Here is a 26239-nt window from a genome sequence, read left to right as displayed (position 1 = left end):
AATGATGGGCCATGGGACGTCTACTCGTTTATTGCTATGGTAACGACCCACAGAAAAAGCAAAACGAGCAAAGATGGCGGACTTTCCTATTGCTGGTGAAGACAATCCGAAAAGAACGCGGGTTTTCGTGAACCACGTGGATTTATATACAGGAAAGAATATAAGCAAGGTAGGGAAAATGGAGAAATATTCTTATTACATTGACAGCTACTTGGCCATGGATCATAACATGGATCCCAGCTCGGCCTTCTTTGCACGTTGATATCTGTTGATGATGTCTCTTTCCCCGGAAATTTTAGTCTATAATATTTCGGTACTAATACATATTAAGGTTTCTAACATCTCAGTTTTTATAACTGTGCAGAACAGTAGAAGACCTTAATACATAGCTATTACATGTGCCTTTTTACTGAGTAATATAAGGTTGGCATTTGATTTCTTTCCAAGGTGTTGGCATCATCTGTTGTTGGTGCTACAGCCGAGGAAGATGAAGGCAATGATGATGAATCTCAAGCTAGTGGACAGCCACAGATTCCAAAGGAGAATTGTTATGAAGTAGTTGGTACAGTACAAGATCCCACACATCACAAACCTGAGTGGGTTGATGAAGTGTTTGAGGTATGTACTATGTACGTCTGCTGTCATACACATGTACATCTGTAGCAGACTTTGACCTCAGAGCTGTGAGTGAGTGTGAAAAACATCAATCAATCGATCAATCAATCAATCATTTATTTATCCACGTAACATTAATTTTAATGAGGTACCTAAAAGCTTGTTCAAAATGGATGAATTGGCACGTGGCTGGGTACCCTGTGGGTTCAGAGGAGAGCTGTTGTACTAGGCAATTTGTCGTGCAGCTTGTCTCACAATTTCATTGTGTCATTGCTTCCCAACTTGCATGAAACATTGCATGGTGTAAGATAACCTTGCAATGCAACGTTTTTGTTGCAGTTCCTGTTGCATGAAGTAGAACCAACTTCTGCCTTTCGTAATGATCCATTTTCAGGGCATGTTACACTAGGCAACGATCTGTGCAACTTGTGTCACAGCAAAAATGCACAACACTTTTCAAGAAAGATTGCCTAGTGTAACAGCGCCTTAAAGCGAGTATGCAGTTAAATTAAAGTGAGTCCTGCCTAAGATTCGACATGGATTCAAGCATTGGTGGTGTAGAACGTAGAAGACTTTGGCATATCTTAATAGATGTGGGGTTCACATAGACTGTACCCTGGCTGAAAATGCTGTTTTTCATCTGAATGTATTGATTCACGAATGCTGGCAAAACAGTTTTTGATCAGGCCCAGAAACTGTTAGGGGTATGGCCTTTCAAAATATACACATCTTGCAATATTTTTGGTTTTTTTTTTATTTTTTCTGTAGTATAACACCAAAGAGGACCTGCTGCCTCACTTGCTAGAATGTGATATCATTGTGTATGACATCACTGGAAGTCCAGACCAGGTTGACGAAGCCACATGGGCTGTTTCAGGTACATGTTATTTTGCATCAATAGTTTGTTGAAATTTTAAGAAGAGTTGGACCCATTGTGTAGATATCACTACTTGATCCTCTCTGTTCTTGACACCCGTGTAATTGATAATACCAAAATAATGTAAATTATGTTTATTTATTAACGTATTGTGTTTTCGTGTTTGTTCTCAGCCCTTCACGCTGAGCTGGAAAATTTCAAGAAAATGAAAGTATTTATTTGTTTGTCTACTGTGATGACTTGGGCAAGAAGCAAACCACTGGATCCTGTAAGTCAATCCTGCATTAATCTGAGAAAAAATTATGTATTTTAAGGAACTCATAATAACCTTCTTGCAGAGGTGAATATGATTTTCCTGATTAATTTCCTTTTTTTTTTTAATTTTATACCAAATAATATTATTGATCGGAGACACTGACCATTGTGAAATTTTGTATAGTTATTGTGGGGTGTGAGGTTAATATTTTAATTATTGAAATTAATTCAGAAATTTTTCAAAACAGGATGACCCTGAGATTTCTTTCACTGAAGATGACTACCGCCGTAGGAGAGCTCACCCCAACTTCAAATCACACATCAGTGCTGAGAAACTTGTCATTAAGCATGGGAAAACAAACAAGGCCAAGTTCATCACTTATGTTGTTGCCTCGGGTTTAACTTACGGAGCAGGGGAAGAGATATTTCATTTCCTCTTTAAGACTGCATGGCATGGACAGGCACCAGCGTTGCAGTGTTTTGGAAATGGCCAGAATATAGTACCAACCATTCATATCAAGGACCTTGCCACAGTGATTGTAAACATATGCGATCAGAATCCTAAAGTGCGCTATCTTGTGGCGGTGGATGACTCAAAGAATTCACTTGAAGAAATTGTCAAGGTTTGATTTCCCTTAGTTTCAGTTGACTGCAGAAAGGTTGTTTCCGTGACCTACAGTGTATGCATGGAGGGGGGCGGGGAAGGTGTTTGGATCACTTTTCATGGAAAACAGAATAACCTTTTTAAGTAAATTCCAGTTTGTCATCTTTTATGACATTTTGGTTGTTTCTTATAAAATCACATATGTCTAGAGTAGAATAGTTTATGGAAAAGCAAAGTTAACAGAAATTAAACAAATCACAGTTCACATAAAACAAATATGACAGATCACAGCTCACAAAAATACTCTATACCACCCTCTTACAAGATCTTCTGAAAAATGTGGTATTGTCATTTGACCTCTTCACTGTCTTATTGCTGTGGTATTTTATCATTGATAGGTTGTAAGCTTACACCTTGGAAATGGAAAAGTCAAGAACATTACCAAAGAAGAAGCCCTGCTTATAAAAGAGCTTGAGGTATATGTTTACGCAACTACCATGGCCCAGTTGCTTGAAGCATGGTTAGCACTAACCCGGGTTAACTACCATGACAACCTATAGGGTTTAATACCTCTTAACCAATGGTTAGCGCTAACCATGCTTGAAGCAACTCAGCCCAGGATATTTTTTCTGTTAAATTCATTACAAGCTAGTCCAATGCCAGTATATTCACGCGAGCTATTATAAATTACTTTGTAGCAAGCAGACTTTGACATGCTACTGGTGAACCTAAGAATGGATGCAACCTACATCAAGGAGGGAATGAACATCAACTGGGTGTCAGAAGTAAGAGATCTTTTCATACTTATTCTTTTCTAAAATGTCTTTTCAATTTTTGTCTTCCTTCTCTGTATCATCATTTTTTGTCATCACTGTTAAATGTCATCATCATTTCCCCCACCAACGGCAATGTGATCATCATCATTATCGTCATTGTCATCATCATCAGTGGCAGCTTTAGGGGAGGGGCCCAGAGCCTCCTTAGTTTTTGGACCAAAATCAAGGTCCATAGGGCTGAGGCGCCAAGATAGTTCATTTCATAAAGAGAAGAAAGTCAAGCATTCAAGAGTGGATCCCCTACTAACCTGAAGGTGTAGATCCTCCACTAATCTTTGTTGTCCTCATTACATATGTGTCGTCTTCATCACCACGACAACCATTTTATTCAATGTCATTGTCATCATCACCCCCATCATTATCATCAAGATCATCATCATTATAATCACTCTTGTCCAAATAACATTTCTACACGAGGCCACCAATAATGTTTAATTTCAACATTGTATGTTAGTTGGTATAAATGTCACTGTGTGTGACCTTTCAATCTGCAGACTGGACTTACAGAGAACATAGATGATGTCATCAAAGAGTACAAGGAAACACGTGGGCTCCTGGTAAGACCCTCTTTGTTGTTGCTTGAACATTGTAACCTGTCTTTGACTTTGCTAGTGTTTTTCAAACTGAAGCTTTAAGCTCATACATGTTAACAAGTTTCTATGTATATTTTGCCTATAGCCACTGAGAGCTTGCATTGTGGGTCCACCTGCCTCTGGAAAAACGCTTGTCATCAAACAACTGTGTGAACACTACAAACTTCATCACATAAAAATCCAAGATGTCATTGATGAAGCTATTGAAAAACTAGTAAGTATTTCTTGAAAATATCTCACAATGATAAATTATTGTGAAAGTAGAGGCCAGCTGGCCAGTAGCATGCATGCATACTGGAGGTCAGTTGTGATGCCTGGGGTGAGAGGCGGGAGTAGCCAGGTCCAGTATATTGGTGTCAGGGAGATATGGAGACCATTTTAAAAGTAATCAGAGGGCACTTTATTGAGTCTAACAAGTTGACCCCATTGACACTGCCCTGTCACTAAATTAATATACCCTCTTCCCTGGCCCTAAATGCACATTGATATTGTGGGACTTTATTTGGTTGTGGGGGAGCTATGCTTTGTCAAAAGGGTGTCCAGGTGCCCCATATTTGAATCCCCAATTTTTGGAAGTTATTTAAAATTCACTTGACCCCTCAAAATTCTTTCAAGAAATGTGCCCCTTGGACGCCCAACTTTCATTTTCTAGCTAAAAGCCTGTGGGTGAGGCGGTAGGGTCCACTTGTAAAGAAACAAAAATTGTATGGAAAAGTATGGAACGCCAACACTGTCTTCTGCGCAATTCTCCCATTATATGCGGTGCATTTTACATTATATGTGGTGCTTTTTGTATTATATGTGGTGTATTTTACATTATATGCGGTACTTTCCACATTATATGTGGTGCTTTTTACATTATATGCGGTACTTTTTGTATTATATGCAGTACTTTGTACATTATATGCGGTACTTTTGTCATTATATGCAGTGCTTTTGTAATTATATGCGGTACATTTCGCATTATATACAGTGCTTTTGTCAATATATGAGGTAGTTTTTTCATTATATGCGGTGCTTTATTTGTCATCATTATATGAGGTGCTTTTGTCGTTATATGCGGTGCTTTCTTCATTATGAGGATGAGGTCGAGAATCTACGGGGATCTGGGTAAGAGTTTACTGAGATTGATAATCTGCCATTTTGTTTCAAGCGCACGAATTGACCTCCTCGCTCATGGATTCAATTGAGCTTGGAAACCCTTTCAGAAAGCTTTTTAAACGAAAGGATAGACCCGTGAGTACCATTATCTATGTCAGATAGCACTTTTGCCGACCTAGGAGTTAACACGATTGGTGACCGTATTCGACTCAGAGAACTGTGCACAAAGCATGTGGCTGATCAAAGGTAAACAGATGAGGATGGTGAAAACACGACTGCCTCAGGTACAACCATGAGTTACGGCGATTCTGTTAGGCAAGAAAGGAGCCTTTTATTCCAACCAAGCAGCACTGGTGGGAGAAGCACTAGCTCTGGAAGGAAGAGAAAACGGAAGAAATCTTGTCCGCAAAGGACATGGACTGTGCAGTTTGTGTGCCTGGCATCTCGCTTTGCGAAAAAAAAAAAAAAAAATCCCGACTGCAACCGAGAAAAAGATACTATACCAAACAGGCTTAGGGTGTAAGATATCTTTTCTCTGTGGGACATGGTAAGCATGTTATAGAACGGTTCATCAAACAAGCAAACTCATATCATCCAACAATCAAATTTACCGCTTAAAAATCTCAAAGATTGAGACTGCATTCAGTTGCATTCACTCCATATTGGATATTAAAACACTGAAACCTTTCAATACACGCGTTTTTCCTCTAGCCACCAATCAGGAGTCAAAAAAGGATTGGTTAAAGCCCTAAGACTCAAACGAGCAAACTCCTCAAAAACGACATTTGAGGAAAATATTAAAAAATTTAAATAACGACTCCTTGCTAGAGGCTACCCGAACAATCTGATTGAAAAATTTTTATCAGATGTCAACTTTACATTGAAGCAAAAAGACAACACCCCAAACAAATATTGCGTTTCGTAACAAAACCATTAGCTCAGCCTCAAACATGTGTCAATGGGAAAAAGGCAGTTAATACAAAACCAGCCTTTCCTGCGAGAAATCTTCAAAGAGCCACCACTAATTTCCTTTAAAAAAGGAAAATCTCTTAATGACATGCTTGTCAGAACAAAATTTAAAGAAGTTACATTTAAAAAATGTTTCCGTTTTTAGACGTCGTGCAGGCCTGTCATCCCTTGCTATTTCCTACGAAGACATCATATCACCGCGAGAAGTTACGCCTAACAGGAGCCCAATGGTAATGGGTAATGGGCTCCTGGCCTAACATTTCCATTTCATGTACCGGAGTAATGCGTTCGGTTTCAAATTTCTCAGTTAGACCTCCGAGGTTTAGTCTCTTTAACGCTGTCTCAATAATGAATTCCACTGAACGCAACTCAAAGGAGAGCACCAGCAAGAATGTCCATTCGTAATATTCGCGCGCTTGAAACAAAATGGCGGATTATCAATCTCAGTAAACTCTTACCCAGATCCCCGTAGATTCTCGACCTCATCCTCATAATGAAGAAAGCACCGCATATAACGACAAAAGCACCTCATATAATGATGACAAATAAAGCACCACATATAATGAAAAAACTACCTCATATATTGACAAAAGCACTGTATATAATGCGAAATGTACCGCATATAATTACAAAAGCACTGCATATAATGACAAAAGTACCGCATATAATGTACAAAGTACTGCATATAATACAAAAAGTACCGCATATAATGTAAAAAGCAACACATATAATGTGGAAAGTACCGCATATAATGTAAAATACACCACATATAATACAAAAAGCACCACATATAATGTAAAATGCACCGCATATAATGGGAGAATTGCGCAGAAGACAGTGTTGGCGTTCCATAGAAAAGCATGGATGGCGCAGTGGTGAGAACACTCCCCACCCACCAATATGGTCCGGGTTCAAATCCCAGATTCATGTCATACACCTGTATGTGGGTTGAGTTTTTTGTTGGTTCTCATCCTTGCTCTGAGAGGTTTTTCTCTGGGTACTCTAGTTTTCCCCTCTCTTCAAAAACCAACATTTCCATATTCCAATCCAATCTGGAGCGTTTCCCTGATTAGTGTTTTGTGCTAAAGACATTGACACTTATTAATAAATAAACTGATTTTTTTTTTTTTATAAAAGTGGACTTTTCTCAATAATAATAATGATGATGATAATAATAATAATAATTTAATAATAATAATAATAATAATAATAACAATAATAATAATAATAATAATAATAATGTTATTTCTTGCTTTAGCAACGCAGTGCTGCGCGAGCAGAAGCAGAGGGTGACGATGAAGATGATTTGAAAGCACAAGAAGATCAAGAATTTCTTGAGACTCTCCAGGACAGCAAGGATAGAAACAGCGGTAAATGAAATCACCAGTCACTTAATAGTCACATGCGTAAGAGGCTCCAGGACACCTTTCCACAGAATTCCACAAGGGGATTTCATCGATGACTGTCGCCTAAACGCTGGCTAAGCGTGTGTCAGTTGATTTTCTGTGAATTGTTTTTTTTTTTTTTTTGGAAATTATCGGAACTTTTAACTTGTAAATAGTTTGGAATATGTTGATTAAGATGTTGTTTTTTATCATTTTTATTATTATTATGACATTTATATTTTCTTTTAAAAAGTTTGTGCTTCGAAAATTACTCTCGAAATCGGAATGAATTGAAATAGGTTTTAATAGTTCTTTTCTCAACTTTTAACTTGTAAAGAACAATTTCAGCTGCTTGGTATATGTTAATAAAGATTATATTATTAATATAACGAGAATGAAGACATTAAAATAATAACGTCAGAGTCATTGCAAAACTTGGCTGTGGAATGTACAATGAATAATATAATAACTGTTGTAATAATATCATTACCAAGAATTGCATCTCAAACTATTCTCTCTTTTTTTTTCTTGATCCTCAACAGGTCGTTATGAAGATCAGTACATCATCAGATTCTACAAAGACAAGCTGCATTCCATGCCTTGTCAAAATCAGGTGACGTGATCAACAATATTATAAGCTTACTTATCATCTTGTGCGTGGTACGTTGCTTATTTTGTGTGAGAATAACAGCAAACTCACGCAGCTTTCTCTATTTTCAGGGATTTATCTTGGACGGTTATCCTAAAAATTATGAACAGGCCAAAGAACTGTTTGCAGGTACAACCCCACAGGGGCCAATTAATGTGTTAGCCTTGTGTCCGTTTTTCTTGAGCTTACTTGTTCAGCACACTAACTGCTAATAATTGAATTTAAAAACTGAACTTAGGAGAACAAAATCGTTTTGTGTTATATTTTCAACCGTTCTTTATTAGAAAAGCACTGGACTAATGGATGAATCTGTTTTCATTTCAGCTGAAGAGGGAGAGGAAGGTGAAGAAGATTCTCCGCTAAGTTATGACAAGCTAATAATGCCAGGTAAATCAACAAACCTCCCCAGCTAATCTTTTTCTTTTTCCAGCTTTACTCTGCAGACATTGTTCTAAGTCGTAGAAGCCTTATTGGACTGCAAAACAGTCCGTATGGTTTTCATCAGGGAGCTTTAGCAACGACGACGGTGAACTTCAAAAAAGCAAAATACCAAAACAACAACTCTGCACGTGCATTACACTTTTTGGTACATTTCTTTGCCGTCACTGCACGACTGGGACGTGAAATTTCCCGATGGCACGTTTTGTGGAGGACGAATTTTTCTTTCTCTTCCTAAACTTGGGTGCGTATCCAAGATTTTATCTCCAGGAAATTTCACCTGAATTTGACATTTAAAACGACTTGCAATAATCGCGACGACGTTTGAAAAAACGCGAATTCATTTTAATAGTGACGATTTCGCTGCCGTCCAACGTTTTTCTAAAATCTACCTCAGTGTTGAGATAACAGCAGACCGGTATTATAATTTATATGATTTTTCGAGACTATGTTCAGGCACCTTACGAATTCGCCATGGTACTCATTTTTAACAACTGGAAAGAGAGTCCACTTCCTTGAAACAAGGTGTTTTGTCTTGGGACAGAGTATTTATGATATATCCAGAATTTGCAATGTTGACCTCGCCTTTAGTACTGGCATAATTTATTTTACTGATTTGTTATTACAGAGGTCGTGGTATCCCTTGAGGCTGCGGACGAATTCCTGAAAAACAGAGTCATGAATTTACCAGAAAGTGTTGTTGCTGGAACACACAACACAGAAGAAGGTGAGTCTTTTCCTTTTTTCGTTTCGACATTTTCCTTCAAAACATTCAAGAAAATTCGGTGTTTATCGCACGGGCTAACTTTTCGTGTTGTCTGTTTTGCAGGTTTGATGCGTCGACTTGTTGAGTTCCGGGCTATTAACACTGAAGATGAAACGGTCTTGAATTATTTTGATGAACTAGAGATTCATCCCGATCATATTGGTGAGTTTGGTAAAATGTTCTTCGTAAAAACCGAAATTTCTCGAGCTTTGAAAAACTGCGCCGTGGATGAGAATTTATTGGTAAAGATACGGAACAGGCTTTTTTTAAAGAGATATAAGCGGTTGTATACGAATCGGAAGAGTGTTTTTGGTGATGTGGAGAAAGTCAGTTCTTCAGGAAGGGGAATCATTTTGCCATGTTGAACGTTTAACGAATGCCACGCGTTACCTCGCCAAACTTCTTTGCAACGCCACCCCTGGTTTTGTGTGTTCATTTTTAATAATCAGTGTTATGTTTTGCCAGATATAACTCAAGATAAAACAAGAAAAATGACAAAGATTGTGGAGCAAATTAAAAAGCTGATGGGATTACCCAGAAATTACGGTGAGTGTGAAAGAAAACTGTTTTGGTAGATGAATGAAGCGCGGAGAATCAACAAAGACCGTAATCTAAATGAAACTAATTGAAACTGGTTGAAGGGGATTAGAAATTCACACTTTCCTGTGCTTTTACCAGTCAGTATCAGGTTAAGAATTTTGAGACGACACCCATTCCTTTCCTTGGCTTCCACCCATCCCCCCCCCCCCCCCCCCGCCTTCTCCACTTCCCAAATTTTCAACTTATCCTCTCTGTTGTGTGCGATTTAATTCTGCAAAACGGCATTCGATGTGAAGCAATTATCACAGTGTAAACTAAATGCTATTTGTTTCTGCAATTAATGTTTTTCTTTCTTTGTTTTCTTATTAGGTCCCACACCTGAAGAGCTAGCGGAAATGGAAAGAATTGAAACAGAAAAGCGGGTATGTAGTCACCTATAATATGAAAACATAACAGGACTGCGTAGTAAACTAATGAAAAAAGCATTGGTGTGGAATATTGTTCTCCAAAATACTTCCCCACTTGCGCATCTTACGGGCGCTTTTAAAATAATATTTCAAATTTTTGCCAAAATCCCATTTGGATGCCAACTTTTTCTAACCGTACACCCTTCTCTTCCGTTTTCATCAACAACAGCAAAACACTTAAGCTTCTTGTTGGTTCTCGTCCCTGCTCCAATGGTTGTTCTCCGGTTTTTCTCCCTCGACAAAAACCAACACTTTCAAATTCCAATTTGACCCGGAACGCAAGGACATCTTGGAAAGTAGCTCCTTCAGAGCTATTTGGTACTTCGTGGGTAAACAAATGTTGTTTATGTTAATACTGTACATGACTGGTTCACTCATTTGCGTCAAAAGGCGTCAGGTGTCGTTGTGGAGTGTTAAATGCTCCTTGTGTTTTGTTGGCACAGCTTGAAAAAGAGCGGAAAGAAAGAGAGGAGCGGGAGAAACGAGACGCCGAAGAAGCTGCCGAAAGACAACGGAGAGAAGAAGAATGGGTAAGAAAATGTTTTATGCTAGACTTTTTAAAGCCCTTTCGTTTTCCTTCACTCTTTTAATATGTTAAGTTGGTTTTGGTTCCTCGTTGGAAAGACTTCTCGGTTCGTCGCTCGCTGTCGCAAATTCGTCGCGGCTCACTTTCTAGACTAGAAGTCGACTTGCATGCATGAGAATGATGTATTATTATTCAGTGAGTGACACAAGCATACTCGGAAAAAGGAAATCCGAGTGCTCCTATTAGGAGTCGAACCTACGACCTTCCGATTACTAGTTCGGATACTCTACCACTGAGCTACAGGAGACTCGTGGGAGTTTGAAGTTTGAAGTTTATTTGCCTTTCCTTCTAATATATTTACAATTAATTGAGTGGTTAATGTATGGCGAGGTGACCTCTAGAAACCACCAGGCTTATAGTTGAGGCCACCTCGTACCTAAAAAATATATGCTTATATAGTTTGTGCAACAAGTGTGCGGCTTTGCCAATTCAGTGTGATTATTTTTTTAAAAACTCTAGCAGTTTATACTTAAAGTAGGGAAAACTTGTCAGAGAAGTGATTGTAACAGGAAGGGAATTCCAGATCTTTGGGCCTTGGTAAAGAATTGTGAATTTTTTCTCGATTAGTTCGGCAATGATGCACGCGATAGTTGTTGGCAGTTCTGGTGCTATAGCCATGAATTTGACTGTTTGTCAAAAACAAGTTGAAAAACAAAGGAGGCAAAAGGTTGTTATGATAACAGTACATAAATTTCGCCATTAGAAACGTATTGATTTGATAAATGTCTAAAATTTTTAATTTGGAGAATAAAGGAGCAGAATGTGCTCTGTAGTCTGATCTAAGGAGCTAAGGTTCATGGGACAAACATCCTGCATACTGCTATAGGACGATACGTTGTGCTCTCAAAATAATTGTTAAGCTTACATTCTTCACATCTGGTTGTTTTTCCTGATCCTCTCTCGTCGTTTTGTAATACTTCTTTTTCTTGTAGCGTATCCGGCTTTCAGAGGTGAAACGTCAGGAACAAGAACTGTTAGAAAATCAGTCCATTCCACTGAGGAATTACCTCATGAAGCACGTGATGCCCACTCTCGCTCAAGGACTCATAGAGTGCTGCAAAATGCGCCCTGATGATCCTGTGGACTTTGTGGTGAGAAAATACCCCGGGGCAGTGGGGTGGGGAGGGTAGGGATGTGCATCTGGAAAGTTCGTATCCATTACCATCCTTCAATTCAAAATGTGCGCGCATGTTGGATCTGTTTCAAAACAATATGATCTACGAAAGCTTAGAGATAAGAGTTAGATGATTCAGATCATGACTAGCGCTCTGGCGAAGAGTTAGCTCTCGAAACTTCTCTTTACGATGGACATTTTATCTCCTCAAGTTAGTAGTTGATACCAAATTGTTTCACAAACACGGTCAATAGACCCTTCTCCAAAATGGCGGCCGAAAATTCAAATAAGTCAGTTAAAATTAAAAACGTATACCAGCACTGGAAAGAGCACTTTTACTTTAGTAACTCTGCAAAGTTTCAGCACATCAGGTGTAATATCAGCTGAGAAAATTTAAGATGAAAAATGAAAAATTTACAGACGTTTGTATGACTGGGGGTATGACGTATACCCCCAGTCATACAAACGTCTGTAAATTTGTCAAATTTCATCTTACATTTCCCAAGCTGATGTAACACGTAATATATTGAAACTTTGCAAGGCTTCTAAAGTAAAGGTGTTCTTTCCAGTGCTGGTGTCAGTTTTTCATTCAGTTCAATTTTAACTCATTCAAATCTGTTGCCGCCATTTTGGAGAAGGGTCTATTGAGAGTAAGAGTACGCTAGAGTTTGTAGAGGTCATGCTAGAATAACCTGAGTATCAGCCCTTCCTAATGGAGGCCGGCCACTCCACCTCCCCCCCCCCCCCCCCTCCTCCTACTCGCCCCCTGAACGGTTTGATACTCAGGTTAATGCTAGAAATGGCGCAAAACTTCGACGTTGCTGTTATGTACCGGTCAAACAAGCCGGAGAAAACACCCGTCGTTACTGGAGAAAATTTTAACGGACAGTTGATGAAAAATGAGAGTTTGAACAGTCAGCTCTCGTTCTTGTGTGAAACGCACAGTTCCATAAATAGTTTTTGGCAGGACTGAGTTTACTCACATTATAAGCTGCGATCATACCCTTAGCCTCCCACGCAGTCGTTTTTAGGGGACTCGTATTACTTTTCCCGCGGGAATGGGTTACCAAGCGAAACGAAAATAGAACCTGATCGGCGCAGGTTACGCAGAATTAATTCCTTTGTTGTTGTTGGTAGTATTTTATGTAAAACACTTTAGTAAAATGTATTTTCTTGCCTTTTAGGCGGAGTACCTTTTCAAGAACAATCCACAAATTGATTAAGCAACACGAGGAGGCAAAACCAAGAATTGTACAGTTGAACAGCGGCCGAAGTGGCATTATAGTCTTCGGGTGTTTTATAAATATACCATACAACCTTTAGTTTATAGAAAATTTGATGAACATTCATTCAGCTTTATGCTTTCTTTGTCTGTAAATAAACATGGAGTAAAACTTAAGTTGAAAAGTTTGAGCCAAAGTTGTTCTCCTGACTTACCTAGCGCGCGTTAAAATGTGCATGTCCTACGGTTTATCCTCTCCCCGGCTCTCACGCGTTGATGAAGAGTTCAAATTCTTGCATCTCCTCATTTGTCCTCTCTTTCTTGTCTTCCCTCAAAGAGTTCATTCTCGTCAACCATTCTTTGATAATCCCATCAGGTGACGCTAGCTTGAGAGCGCACATACAATAATCGATTAAGCAAGTAACGGTTGAATTCTCTAGAAGCGAAACGAGGTATCGATTCTTCGATTCTAATACAAGAGCGCGTGAAAGCTTCAAGCCAAGCGCCAGTGAGAGCTAAATTTCCCTCGATTTGAAACAGATTCAAACTCTTCCTGGACCTGCGGGGAATGCCGGTGAAAAGTTTCGGATATCACAAGAACGAGACTAAACTCTTTGCTTTCCCGCGCTCAGCTCCCGTGAATGGTTGCATGTTTTCCCGATAATCTTATCGTTCGTGGTTGCCTTGGTTTTGTCGATTTTCCATTAACAGTGACTGGAAACTGCGCCTTTTAACGTTGTACACCAGAAGAAGAGACCAGTATCTTGTTATAGTAGGTTTCTCTGCCTGGAACTGACTTTTAGTTCCTCGCGGTACATGTCAGAATTTTGCTGAAGAAGAAGGCAAAGCTCCATGGCGACATCCATTATGACGTTAATAAAGGTGAAATCCCCCCGAGCGCGCGCAATAACTTAGATCTGGATGTGGCGTAGATTGTGATACCGGTATTCGACTCCCAGGCTGCTACGTTCCAATTTGGCTCTCAAACGAACATGGGTCCGCACTACGTCCAAACTTTCAGCCAGCAGCAAAGGGGTATTTTAATCATGCATGCATGCATACTTTATCATATTTATCATTCTTTAGGTATAAATCAATCCGGAATTGGTTTTGTTTCCAAGAGCTTGTGGCAGATGCCATCCATTCCAATCGAATTTTGTGACTGCCGTTTTGGCAACGTCAGGCTACGTAACTATCAATTTGTTCATTGCTTCGTCCAGATGTGTTTATTATCAGGAATGTGTCAACAACTCAAAAAAATAAATTTTATACAATTAAACTTTGAACCATCAAGGTAAAATATATGCAAATTATATGCTCACTTTAGTTAGGCACCATTTAGCACCCGTAAGTACGTAAATGTTGTCAAGGGAATACGGGTGCGAGCATACAAAAAGCTGAAACAAAGAAAATGGAGCTTATTCAATTACGAATCACAAGAAATATCAGGCGTTGTTTAGCAAAAAGGTCGTTCTGCAACACAACGATGAAACAATGTGTTTTGATCCCGGTTGTCATGGTAGTAATCCGAGCGGAACTCTGAAATATAATGCGAAGTCTCGCGTGAAATGCGGAAAACAATCTGCACTATATTGATAGCGTGATCAACAATTGCACAGCCGAAACCACTGAAAAGCGAAAAGCGTTTGGCAGCTGAAGTCAGTCGCTGAACTGCAGCACTATGGAAATTGATTTTAAGTCACTTGCTACACTAGAAGGCGCTGAAAATTATCAAGAAGCGGCCATTATTCTCGAAGGACCTCCGATTGAAATTTTCGCCCAGCGAGCTGCTCCTACAGTTGTGCTAAAACCGCTGCAGCAAACACAAGGAAAGTTTTACTTTGAATGTAAAACCAACACTGGTGGATACATGCAGTTGGGCTGGGCGGATGAGTGTTTCACGGCCAGCGCTGATAAAGGAAAGGGTTGTGGAGATGACGAGCATTCATGGGCATTCGACGGAATGAGACGCTTCAAATGGCATAACAACTGCAAGGAAGAATATGGCCGACACTGGAAAGCCGGTGATGTGATTGGTATTGCTGTAAACTTGGAAGAAAAAGAAATCAGTTTTGGATTGAATGGAAACTGGGGAGGTGAAATGGGGAGAGCTTTCTCTAGAGTATCGTTCGAGGGAGGTGTTTACCCATGCTTGTCCCTCATGAGGGGCGAAAGGGTGCAAATCAATCTAGGAACTAAAACGAACCCCTTCGCCTGCACCCCTCCGGATGGGTTCCTTCCTTTGACAGTCACGCATCCAGTTGAGACCTCGCAGTCGGAATACAGCAGACTCTCCAGCTTTGCTCACGTCATACAAATGGGTCTTTCTGAAAACAGCTTCACGGTGTCATTCCCAGGTGAAATGATGGTAACAATGATGGGCAGGGGACTCCAATACGAAGGTAAAAAGAACGCCTTCATTCAAGCCGGCTATGAAGAAACATTAAAGATATGGCAAGAGAAAAAGAAGTCAATTCAGAGTGAGTTAGGTCGCGCTGGCCTGACAAATGACGAACTTTTCGCCATCATTTGCTACACCCTCGAGAAACCTCCGGTCTATCGCCATTTCAATGGCGACACAAGAAAAGGGTACACCGGTGATGGAATGGACTTCCCGATTTTATCTTACCTGCTACGCGAGGCGTGTAGAAAACTCTTGGCTGCCGCGCCCAAAGAAAATCGCACCAGAATCGTGTACAGAGGCGTGGGCATACCGTTTGGAGCCCAACCTGGTCAAATAGTTCGGTTCGGTTCTTATACTTCAACAACAGGAAGCGTATCAGTGGCGGAAGATTTCCAGAAAAATTCAACTGGAACTCAATTCGTTATTGTCACCAAAATCGGGGCGCCCATTAAAATGTTATCAGCTTTCCCCGAGGAAGACGAAGTTCTCATTCCACCTTTTGAAGTATTTAGGGTTCATCGAATAGAAGAGGCACCATCCAGAATCTATTTGGCAAGTTGTTTTGAGAATGAGTTTGTTGATAGATACATTGTTGATGGCAACGCGGTAAATGAGGCGGTAGCACTGGTGAAGAAACTGATAGGTTAATTAACCAATCACAACGCATGCCTGCCTTACCTTACGCATGCGCACAGTCATATAACCAGAGGAGTGGAAACCATCGACAGTTGTTTCATCCTCGTTAGAACTCAACAACACGGCACCTCCTCGTGCGCATGTGACCGTTTAACAGTCCACAACCAGCAGCTTTCACAATGATTATGTGGAGCCTGGGATTAAAACTCTTTCCTCCGCAGAGTCTTATTTGTTTGCTAACAAGGACGCACTGTATTACTGTCGGGGAAAGGGGAACACGTGCTTGCGTTTTTTCCCCAGCCTCCGCATCGTCTCTCTCGCGCCCTCTTTCTCCCTTTTCGTTCTCCCCCATTTAAAAGATTTGGGGGCTCTGCGTAGGAGAGGGGGGTTAAAGCGCCACTTGTGACCGCCATATAAGTGAAAGGCGCAATATCTTTCGAGTCCCACTCTTTTCCTGAAGCTTTGCCATGCTGATGAGTCCTAATAAGGACGAATCAGCTGTCCATGGCTGCCTCTCCTTAATATGACATGTCCGCAAGCGTAAGCCGGTTGATGTACTGACCATACTACAGAGTTCCTTTAGAATGTTCCTTGTTGTCTGTAGTTTTACCACACAATGGTGACCAATCCAAGCCAAGTCGTGCTTTGACAACCAGTCGAGTTTACCTGACGTGATTTTTAAAGCCAGAAACGAAAGAAAGAAAGAAAGAAAGAAAGAAAGAAGGGGAAGGAAAAGCTATTATTTTATGAATCACACATTTTCTTTTGTTATTCAACATCCTTTATTTAACTTACATACTTCATGAATATTAAACTAACTGAAACGAGGGATTTATACAGATAAATCCCTCATTTACATTAGCAGTACTGCGAGAAACGCACACATCAGGTTGCTTCTATTGTTCTCCGTTTCTCACCTAAGTGTGACGGTACTAATTAGCCGGCGTTTGTCCCCTTGAACAAAGGAATAATTTCATGAAATAAGTCAGATAAATACCTCGAACGTCGGTATTAATCCATCCCTCGGGCCTACGGCCCTCGGGATGTATATGGATTAATACCTCCGTTCTCGGTATTTATCTCTTACTTAATACCTCATCGTGACTATTGGTTACGTTCGTCGATCAACCTCGCACCGAGGGTTCCTGTATAAATTGAAGAAGAAAATAAATAGAAATATAAAAGAGGAATCAAGGCGAGATAACGTCTACATGTAGCTAGCGAAATTCGAGACCTCACAACAAAACCTTTAAACAGTTCCTTTTTAACTATCTTGGGATTCCTCAACTTCCGACAAACCCTCTCACACTAAGGTTTTCCACTCGGACTAGCGTTAAAATATAAATATTATAGGCAACAAGACTGAAAAAGATAACTTCTCTGAAAAATTAAACACAGTAGAATGACCCTCGCACAAAAGTTGCAGCAGAAGCCAAACCTCAGTAACTTTCTCTCCCAGCTGTCTATTTCACCCCAATTCTTTCATTTTAATACAACACTATGATGAAATCACGAAGACCAAACTTGCATTGTAACAACTTTGACCTATCCAAGTTCGTTTTTTTTTTAACAGCTCACCTCCTGAAGTGCTCCCAGAAATAACCTTATTATTAAGTGATAGAACGTGACAAGGCCCTATGGAAAAAAGGGGCGCGGTGGACAACGGGAAAGGGGAAGCTTTGCCTTCTTTCTTCTCCGTGCCCACCGTTCCCCGCGCTCCTCATTATTTCACTCTCTCCAGTCTCTTACTTGTCTCCGCCCGAGACCGCCTGAGCCCTTCCGAGCGCGCAAGAGGCCTCCGGGATCCGCCGCGGAAGAGAGAGAATCGCACGCGCCGTGAACCAGCTGCTGTTTCAGCGCGATATCACCGTGTACGTTTTCTGATAATCAACTTCAAACTGATGTTGGCAAAAGTAAGTTGCGATATCGAAGCGATCAAGTCGTGCTGAACTCGCCAACTTGAACGCAACAAAAGTTGCATGAAACTAAATTGCGACAAAATTGCACAAAATCGCATATATAAACGGGCCTTCACATTTCAAACTTTGGTGTCTCGCCAGCTAAAAAAATATATATCACTTATATCGAACCTGTCTGGTTGAGCAGTGACATTCCTCTCTTGGGATATAACAGCTGAAAGCTCGTCCAAAGAACTACAGGAATGGGCTGACGAGGCGCCAAAGCGTTCACCTTTAAATCTCGTGGTTGCTATGACAATCACCAGTCTAAAACGACGAGAACTAGGGACCTTTTGCGAAGCAGGAAGGAAATGGGAGATCGTTTGAGAGGGGATAAATGCATATCCTCTGTTGAAGTGTGCGTGAAAAATATCGATCACGGGGCCTTTTGAGATACAGGAAGGAAATAGAAGACACTTGAGTGGGGCACAGGCATACCATCCTTTGGAGAGGTGTGTTTCTGGTGGGATCTTGAGACAAATGTGATTCGTCAAGCATAAAGATCTTGGATATCGTTTTTTAAGAAGCTGCGCTCAAAATTTGATTTAATCAATTTTTATTGGTCTTTCTTTTCATTTTTTAAATAACTTTAATCTTTTACCACTTAACATTAACATATACAATAGTAAAACACACGCATTTAAAATTTCTGCTAACGAATAAAAAATGATAACAACGGATGAAAGTCAAAACAAAGAGTTTTGTATCATTTTCATTGCATGTTTCATTTCGTAGTAGCTTATTATAATTTATTTTATTTTGGCTTGAGGGCGTGGCTATAAATCAGAGTTTTTCGTGCTAACCTGAAATAACGAATTATTGCAGTTACCAAAAATTCGGTTGTATGTGTTCAAATTGCCGTCACTTTCGCCGACGTGTTTCCGAACAGCATTTCGTCGGAAGTCACGAGATTCCGAAGTCCAGTTTGCCACGTCGTCCTCTCATACATGACGTCATGGAGTGTAGCAATTGCTTCCATCCCCCTCCAAGGATTATTGTTAGCACCACGCCAAGCTGAGCTTAGTGGCTCGCTTCCTCTTTTACCGAAAAAGCAAGATAGTTGCCGGTATTTGACCATCATTTCATTGAAAATTTAGCTTGGCACACAGCTAAATCTACGAGCAATTCAACTGGGAGCGAGACAGCCTAACATGTCCACTATGAATCCCGAATAGTAGGTTTAGATTATGGTGTCCTCTGTGTTCTTCCCTCTGGCAGGGTTTCGAGTTCAACCAGGGATGATTCTACGTGTCATGTGGAATTTTTCACTTACGGAACGTATTTCTACTCTATTTTGTTTACAGTGATTACTTGTTCAAGCTTCTACTTATCGGAGACTCTGGTGTTGGGAAATCATGCTTGTTACTTCGGTTCGCGGTTGGTATTCGCGTTTTCCTGTTCTTTTGACGAGTATTGCCTAATTTGTTGGTTGGATTTTCGATCGACAGATTCTTGCCAGACAGGCTACCGGCTGTTGCTTTATTTAAGTCGGTGTTAACCTTCGCCATTTTCTCCAAATTATAGGATGATACTTATACAGAGAGCTACATCAGCACAATCGGGGTCGACTTTGTAAGTTGAATTGATATTATCTTTCTCTCTTGCTCTGTGTAAGCTGGCGGCCAAGAGGTATACGCAATGTTAATTTGTCGTTTGATTTTCTCTTTATTCCGTTGCAGAAAATACGAACCATAGAATTGGACGGCAAGACAATAAAGCTACAAATTGTAAGTACCGCCTAAAACGCATGCAAATATCTTCAATGCTTTTAATACATTTCAATTCATAAAAATACAAGTTAAATTGATCAGAGAGAAACATCAAAGTCACCATTACGTCGTTGAATTACAATGTGCTTTGCCCGAGTGTAAATTATTGTATTATAATAGATCTAAACTGATAATCATTGGTTTTGTTTTTGCAGTGGGACACGGCAGGCCAAGAACGATTCCGAACGATCACATCTAGCTATTACCGAGGTGCTCATGGAATTATAGTCGTTTACGATGTAACGGACCAGGTACTGTTAATTTTCAATTCCTCAGCTGTACTGTGACGTACTTGTTTATGATTAGGAGTTGTAAATTGTGCTCACTGCAATCGTGTTTCTTTGGGCTGTCTTGTCCAGTTACACGCAGGAACCCAACTGAATGCTGGTTTGCTTGAATGTGCATGTTGACCTGTTTGAATTAGTGACGAAAAGTTGTTGAAGGAATAAAAGTTTGTAATACACGGGCATTTCAAGGATATGGACAGGTTGATACATATTCGTGTAAACGAAATTTCAGTGAAAACAAAAGCCTTGTTAAATGCCCCAGAAAGACCTTCCTCGCAAATTACTAGAGAAGGGTCAAGACATTTGAAAGCATTTCAAGTATCAATGTTTTGTTATGTCATCAAATTTTGGTGAGCATTCTATTAAAGAGGTTTGGAAACTAGTGTCCGCAACATCACACCACTCTATGAAAACAATGTCTCCTTGGCATATTGGCTCTTGAAGTACAAGAGAAAATTATTTCTGTAATTTTTTTATTGCAAGTTTGAGTGGAAATGTGAAATCCATGGAAATCCTTGCTACATCTGTAAGAAGGAGACACAAGGAACTCTTTCAAACTAAAGGTTTTCAATATTTAGGCACTTGCAGCATTTGTAATTTATACCCAGGGTGCAAAGGTAGATTATTCTGCTTCTTAATAGCTAATGGTTTCTTTTTTCCATGAAGTACATGTAGACCTCTACTGGCTGTCAGGCAAGTGTTGCCTTAGTGCAATATTTTATCGTAGCCAGAGAAGGTGATTAGTGTGCTGAAAAAATTCCTTGTTCTAAACCTCGCAAGGTTCTGTTTATTTGAATCTTGCTTAGTAGCAAATAGATCACCCAAAGTAAAATTATAATTCCTTAAAGCTCAAATTCCATAAGTCTAACAATTTAGAATTCTTAATTTTTAAACAAATGGAAATATAATTTTATTATGCTGCCTTTTTGCATCGCAGGAGTCCTTTAACAATGTCAAGCAGTGGTTACAAGAAATTGACCGATATGCATGTGAAAATGTTAATAAACTACTTGTTGGAAACAAGTGTGATCTTACAACAAAGAAAGTTGTGGACTTCACAACAGCAAAGGTACTTTTATCAATTTTTTGTGTGTGTAGCTGAGACTAGAGAATTGCTGTATTCTATTGGAAATTCCTGTTTTAAACATGATATCATAAAAGCTGAGTCATGAGTTTTTAGACAATATGATTACATCATGCTATGGTTGAAAATTAATATTGATTGAATCATACTCTAGTCAACACCCTCAGTACACAGTCATTATTCTTGTATGTTGCTATTTATTTGTTTACTTGGGGGTGGGTACGGCACATGGTTGGCATGAACATATTTTTTGATGTCATTGTCATCGCCTTAACAGTGTGGTGTCAGGACACAAATAGTGCGTCCACAATTGTGACCTTCTCCAGCTTGCCTATCATCTTGCTCTACAGTCTCCATCCACAGTACAGTCCCCTTTGCTGCTTCCCGCTCTCCTGACACCACTCCACCAGAGCCTTGGGAGGCCTTTTTTTTTGTTTGCTGGCAAGCAATAATTTTGCTGCCTACAGTTGTCCCTCACAATGGATTCTTTGAGTGGGCTGTTCCTTAGTGAAAGCTGAACCCTTCTTGTACAGTACATTTGTGATGTCCCTCACAGTGAGAATCTATGATAGTTTTATGTACAATTGCACTGTGAAAATGATATTCATTTCCATAACCATGTCATTTTCCATAGGAATATGCAGACTCACTGGGAATACCCTTCTTGGAAACAAGTGCAAAGAATGCCACAAATGTGGAGCAAGCTTTTATGACAATGGCTGCAGAAATAAAGAATCGCATGGGACCAGCGCCAGCCCAACCAGGAACTAGTAACGTCAAAATCAATTCTAGTACGCCAGTAAAGTCCGGTGGTGGTGGATGCTGTTAGTAGCAAATCAGAGACATTGGACTACAAACCATTTGGTTTGAGTTACTTAATTACACCTACAAAAAAATGATAATAGGACCCCCATTTTATACGTCTTTCCACATTTCGAATATATCACAGACTTTTTCTTGGAAAGGAGTATAATTGGGAGTGCCAATGATTGAATCATCAACGGTCATTGTTCTCCTTCATGCTGATGAAGCGGTGAAGCATAAATTAGATGGCAAATTATAGAGCTTTCTTTCTCCTACTAATTCTTCGCTAAGATCCACTTTTCCCTTTTTAAATTTGAATGTAGAGAGGTTGGATTTTTGAAAAAAAAGTCAAGTTAACTGGTACCAATGTATTGTATGTCAATGAACATTGTTTAGAGTGAACTATAGAATGTGTTGTATTTCAAAGTAAAAATAAAAATATTGTTGAATTGAGAGGTTGTTGATTAAAATCACACTTTGCAAAAAAGTCAAACAAATTTAATCTTGGCTTTTATTTATGTTCTTGAATTCAGTTTAAGAGTATGAAGTTGAAAATTCATAGTGTCAGTTTAGTTCGACTTGAATACTAAATTAAAGAAGGGCATAGTTTTGTAAGGATTTCGCTTATAATGGTGAACCAAAAATTCATCGAGAGCATTTTGTAATTCTGATAACATTCTGTCTTACCTAAAGGGTCTTGAAGTTAACATTCTCAAAAATTTGTTTGTGATCTCTCGTCCAGCCTAAAAACGTCAGTTTTAAGTTATGGTTATGAGACTAGTATTATACGAGTTTAGTTCCACAAAAACATTTGCATTTAAATTTGGTAGTTGGGGTTTTGCACTAGCACGGTTTCTTTTAATAAATTACCATTTTAAATTCAAGCTTTCTTTAAACAACTTTGATGTTAAGACAATAGTAAATGAGCAGTCAGGAAGTTATTTGTTTGGTACAGACCCCAAAAAGTTTAAAATACCACTGAAGGTTTACATTGGCCTTTTCAGTAGCTTAGAGTTCTAAATGTCAGGTTAATGTTGGACTGCAGTATTGTGGATATGTGCTGTTTCCAAGGAATCTCTTTGGGCTTATCCATTTGAACTTGCCATTACTGAATAGCATTTTGGGAGGTGCAAAGGATGCCAAAAACGTGAACATTGGTGTGCATTTGCTCCTTGTTCAGTCTTGTGAATCAGAATTTGTAAGAAAACATCAATGCAGGAGACTTTGATTTTGTCAGTTTTGTGTCCCATGTCTTCCTAAATGATCACGACAGTTTAGTAATAGTTTACTTAGTGTTTGCCAAGACGACTATTCTGACTGGTGTACTATTTGCATTTAAGGTTGAGGTCACACAATCGTGTAATTATTCAGGCAGAGTATTCTCTTTTCATTGTAATTATAGAGCTATATTCAATAAAACTGTGTGCTTAAAGCCCTGTTATAAGATAACTTCATTTGGCTTTTTAGTTTTGAGTGGTTTTCAATCGAGTGTCAAAAGTAGTAATAATTCGAGTTTGCGTTGGTTTTTTATTACTGCGCTCTGTAATTGGTTAACAATGTTCATGGCATTTTTTTAACCAACGGGAAGCCAAACCAAAACCAATCGTGACTTGGTCACACGCATTTCCAGCACTTGGAGCCGGTTTCATGCATTTGCTTTAAATTCTGATTGGTTCATTGTGCTGTTTGAATCTGTTGCGATTAGCCGGAGTAATTACTTTGGTTTTGGTTTAAGACACTAATTTGAAAACTGCCCCAAGGGATCTTTCCGTGATTGCTTGTGAATCAGATGATGCAAACAAAATGTACAATAATTATGTAAATACAAATGATCAAGTATGCAAGTTAAGACTGCAAGGCATTGGCATCAATTGTATTTGATGATAATTCGTGATTACCAATTTACAAGTTACTTTGATTCAAACAACTCGTTTTCACCAAATTTGACTTGGCTGATAGTCTCCTACAGAGCCAATATTAGGGTCGTCACGCAACGCTTCTCTACACTAGAAGTGTTGGGTAACAACCCTAATAACGGCCGCGTAGAGACTACTTGACTGACAGATGTCATCTAAGTTGGAAGAAAGGTGGGAACCAAACAGTATAATAATAATTTAAGCAATAAATTATTGCTATTATCCTCATTGAGAGGAAAATTCCTGAAGAGGTTGCTCCATGTCATTGTCATGACAGCTACAACCAAAAATAAATGTGCAGTTTTGTCCTTCAGCATACCTCCCAGAAGACTAGTAAGTAAAATCACCCAATGCCACATCTATTGTAGGGTGTTGATCCAGACTTTACAAAACATGCACAGCCATTTTCAGTAATTAAATCAAGGGCACCCTCTATTTGTCAGACTGGCCCGCCAGACCGGTCAAGACTTTGCAGCACCTTCAAATTGACATAGGGGGTATTTGATTTACAGACGGGCCCGTCCAGTTCTGGCCAGCCAGTTCTGGAAATCACTCTAGAAAGCAGTTTATATGGTGTTTTGTGTTTGGCATTGCAGTTGCAATTTCCTTGCTTGCACTCCCACTACTCAATTGGAAGTTAGACTATCCTAGAAGTAAATAGGCAAAAGAAACCAACCTTGCAGTTTAAACATAAGCAAACTTCCCATTTCAAGTGACAGTGAAATAGTCATCTACATTTCTTAAGATTATTAAGATTATGATAGAGCACATTTTGCTCTTGATTTCTGTTTGATAGCTGGCCCTCGTCAACTATCACACATAAGCAGAATGCAGTAACCAGTTATTGTTAACACTGAATAGATAGTTGCATAGCCAATAAGACATTTACTGCATCCATGACAATAACTGTTAGTTATTGATCAGGGACGAGGTCCAGATGTAGAATTACTGGTAAAGTTCTTTGTTCACATGTAACCAAGGTAAAGTCAAGGTCCACAAGTGCACAAAGGAAATTCTACATTTGGACTAAACAAACTTGCTCAATGAGTTCTCTTCCTCGCTAAAATAAACTGCCATCTTTAAAGTTTTAATGTGTGGGATAGGCGTAGATGAAAGCAAGTGGCCAAGACAAAAAAATATGAACAGCTCACAAAACTGATCACATAGCATATGTAAAATACCCTGTACAGGGAGTGGAGTAACATTGACAATTTTCCCTTATTTTCCACATTTTTTTCTGTTGAATCACAAAATGAAACGCTGACCTTCTTCTGGGTGTCTACTACTTTGTGCTCTAACCCCCCCCCCCCCCCCAACTTCTCTTCATGATTTCTACGCTTGGTAGTCTACTTCCCCCGCATACTTATGTCTTTTAGGGGAGTGTTCATGATGTGTGCCTGGTGAGGACTCGCCTTGTTTTGGTCCAAGAAAGTTGCAAAAGATGCCACCTACAGTCGAAGCTCTCATAAGCAACCACCTTGGGAATTGGAAAAAGTGGTCGTAACTAGAGCTGGTCGCTTACGAGAATGCACTTTCGTAAGCGACGAAAAGCTGAAACAATAGAAGGCGGTCACCAGAGCTTTCAGCATAAAGCTTTCTACCTCAGTCTCTGGGTAACATTCTTGATTCAGCTGTAAATCATCTTGGATTTTAGATTCAAGATCTTTATCTACGAACATTATTAGGCAGTGCTATATAACTGTAAATGTGAAAACGAAGTGGATACTTTTATGAAAGAGTTGCCGAAATACGTATCAGAATCTTTTAGTGGTTGCCTACGAGAGCTTAAAAACAAAGGAAAAGACCAGTTGGTAATACCCAAAAGAGGTTGCGGTCGCTTACCAGAGCTTTTGATTACAGAGTTTCAGTGACAATTCAAACGGGGTTTTACAATGGTGGTTGTTACTAGAGCTGGTCACTTACGAGAGTGGTCGCAAGGAGAGCTGCGACTGTGTCTGATAAACCCCACAGACAAAATTTACTGGCTTCCAAATTTTAGGCTTGATTTCTGCTGCTCTCTGGAGTCCGGTCTTTGTTCCTCAAGCCTACTAAATGTGAGATGGGACATTAATATTCAGTCAGAGAAAAAAAGCCTCCGTGGCTAAAAGGGTGGTTTCTTTTTCTCAGTTTTTGCTTCTGATTGAGGCACGGCTATACAATAACATTATCTTTAAAGATGCAAAATTGGATTATACAACCAGAGACCATCGACAATCTTTTTGTTGGTGTAGTTTGGTGGGTCATGTCTCTATACAATAGTTGCGACAATTTCCCAGTTAGTATGAAATAATGTCTGCCAAAATGATTGCTGCCCAATAAAATATCTCCATATTAAACTAGAACTTTGAAACAGTTTCCATCATA

The 26239-nt window shown here is 39.5% G+C and overlaps 3 protein-coding genes across 3 annotated transcripts; all 3 read left to right on the top strand.

The window, feature by feature from the left end:
* Positions 1–13: 13 nt before the first annotated feature.
* Positions 14–13208, top strand: LOC146478676 (adenylate kinase 7-like). The gene is made up of 20 exons (XM_085112280.1): positions 14–169; positions 448–618; positions 1384–1492; positions 1666–1760; positions 1996–2370; positions 2750–2827; positions 3050–3136; positions 3682–3744; positions 3866–3994; positions 7109–7220; positions 7778–7848; positions 7956–8013; positions 8209–8271; positions 8951–9049; positions 9152–9250; positions 9554–9634; positions 9998–10050; positions 10539–10625; positions 11614–11772; positions 12980–13208. Exons 1-20 carry the CDS (start codon positions 74–76, stop codon positions 13016–13018), a joined length of 2124 nt encoding a protein of 707 aa, XP_084968406.1. The 5' UTR covers positions 14–73; the 3' UTR covers positions 13019–13208.
* A 973-nt stretch (positions 13209–14181) lies between these two features.
* On the top strand, positions 14182–16775 carry LOC146478675 (uncharacterized). The gene has a single exon (XM_085111743.1). The coding sequence runs from the start codon at positions 14699–14701 to the stop codon at positions 16067–16069; it is 1371 nt and encodes a 456-aa protein (XP_084967869.1). The 5' UTR covers positions 14182–14698; the 3' UTR covers positions 16070–16775.
* A 2253-nt stretch (positions 16776–19028) lies between these two features.
* LOC146478674 (ras-related protein Rab-1A) lies at positions 19029–23408 on the top strand. The gene is made up of 7 exons (XM_085112268.1): positions 19029–19189; positions 19320–19392; positions 19540–19587; positions 19695–19742; positions 19940–20035; positions 21009–21140; positions 21790–23408. The coding sequence occupies exons 1-7, from the start codon at positions 19167–19169 to the stop codon at positions 21982–21984; spliced, it is 615 nt and encodes a 204-aa protein (XP_084968394.1). The 5' UTR covers positions 19029–19166; the 3' UTR covers positions 21985–23408.
* The last annotated feature ends 2831 nt before the right edge of the window (positions 23409–26239 follow it).

The sequence above is a fragment of the Pavona decussata genome, unplaced genomic scaffold (assembly GCF_977016875.1).
Source record: "Pavona decussata unplaced genomic scaffold, jaPavDecu1.1 SCAFFOLD_64, whole genome shotgun sequence".
NCBI lineage: Eukaryota > Metazoa > Cnidaria > Anthozoa > Scleractinia > Agariciidae > Pavona > Pavona decussata.
This window is presented reverse-complemented; position numbering and strand designations above follow the sequence as displayed.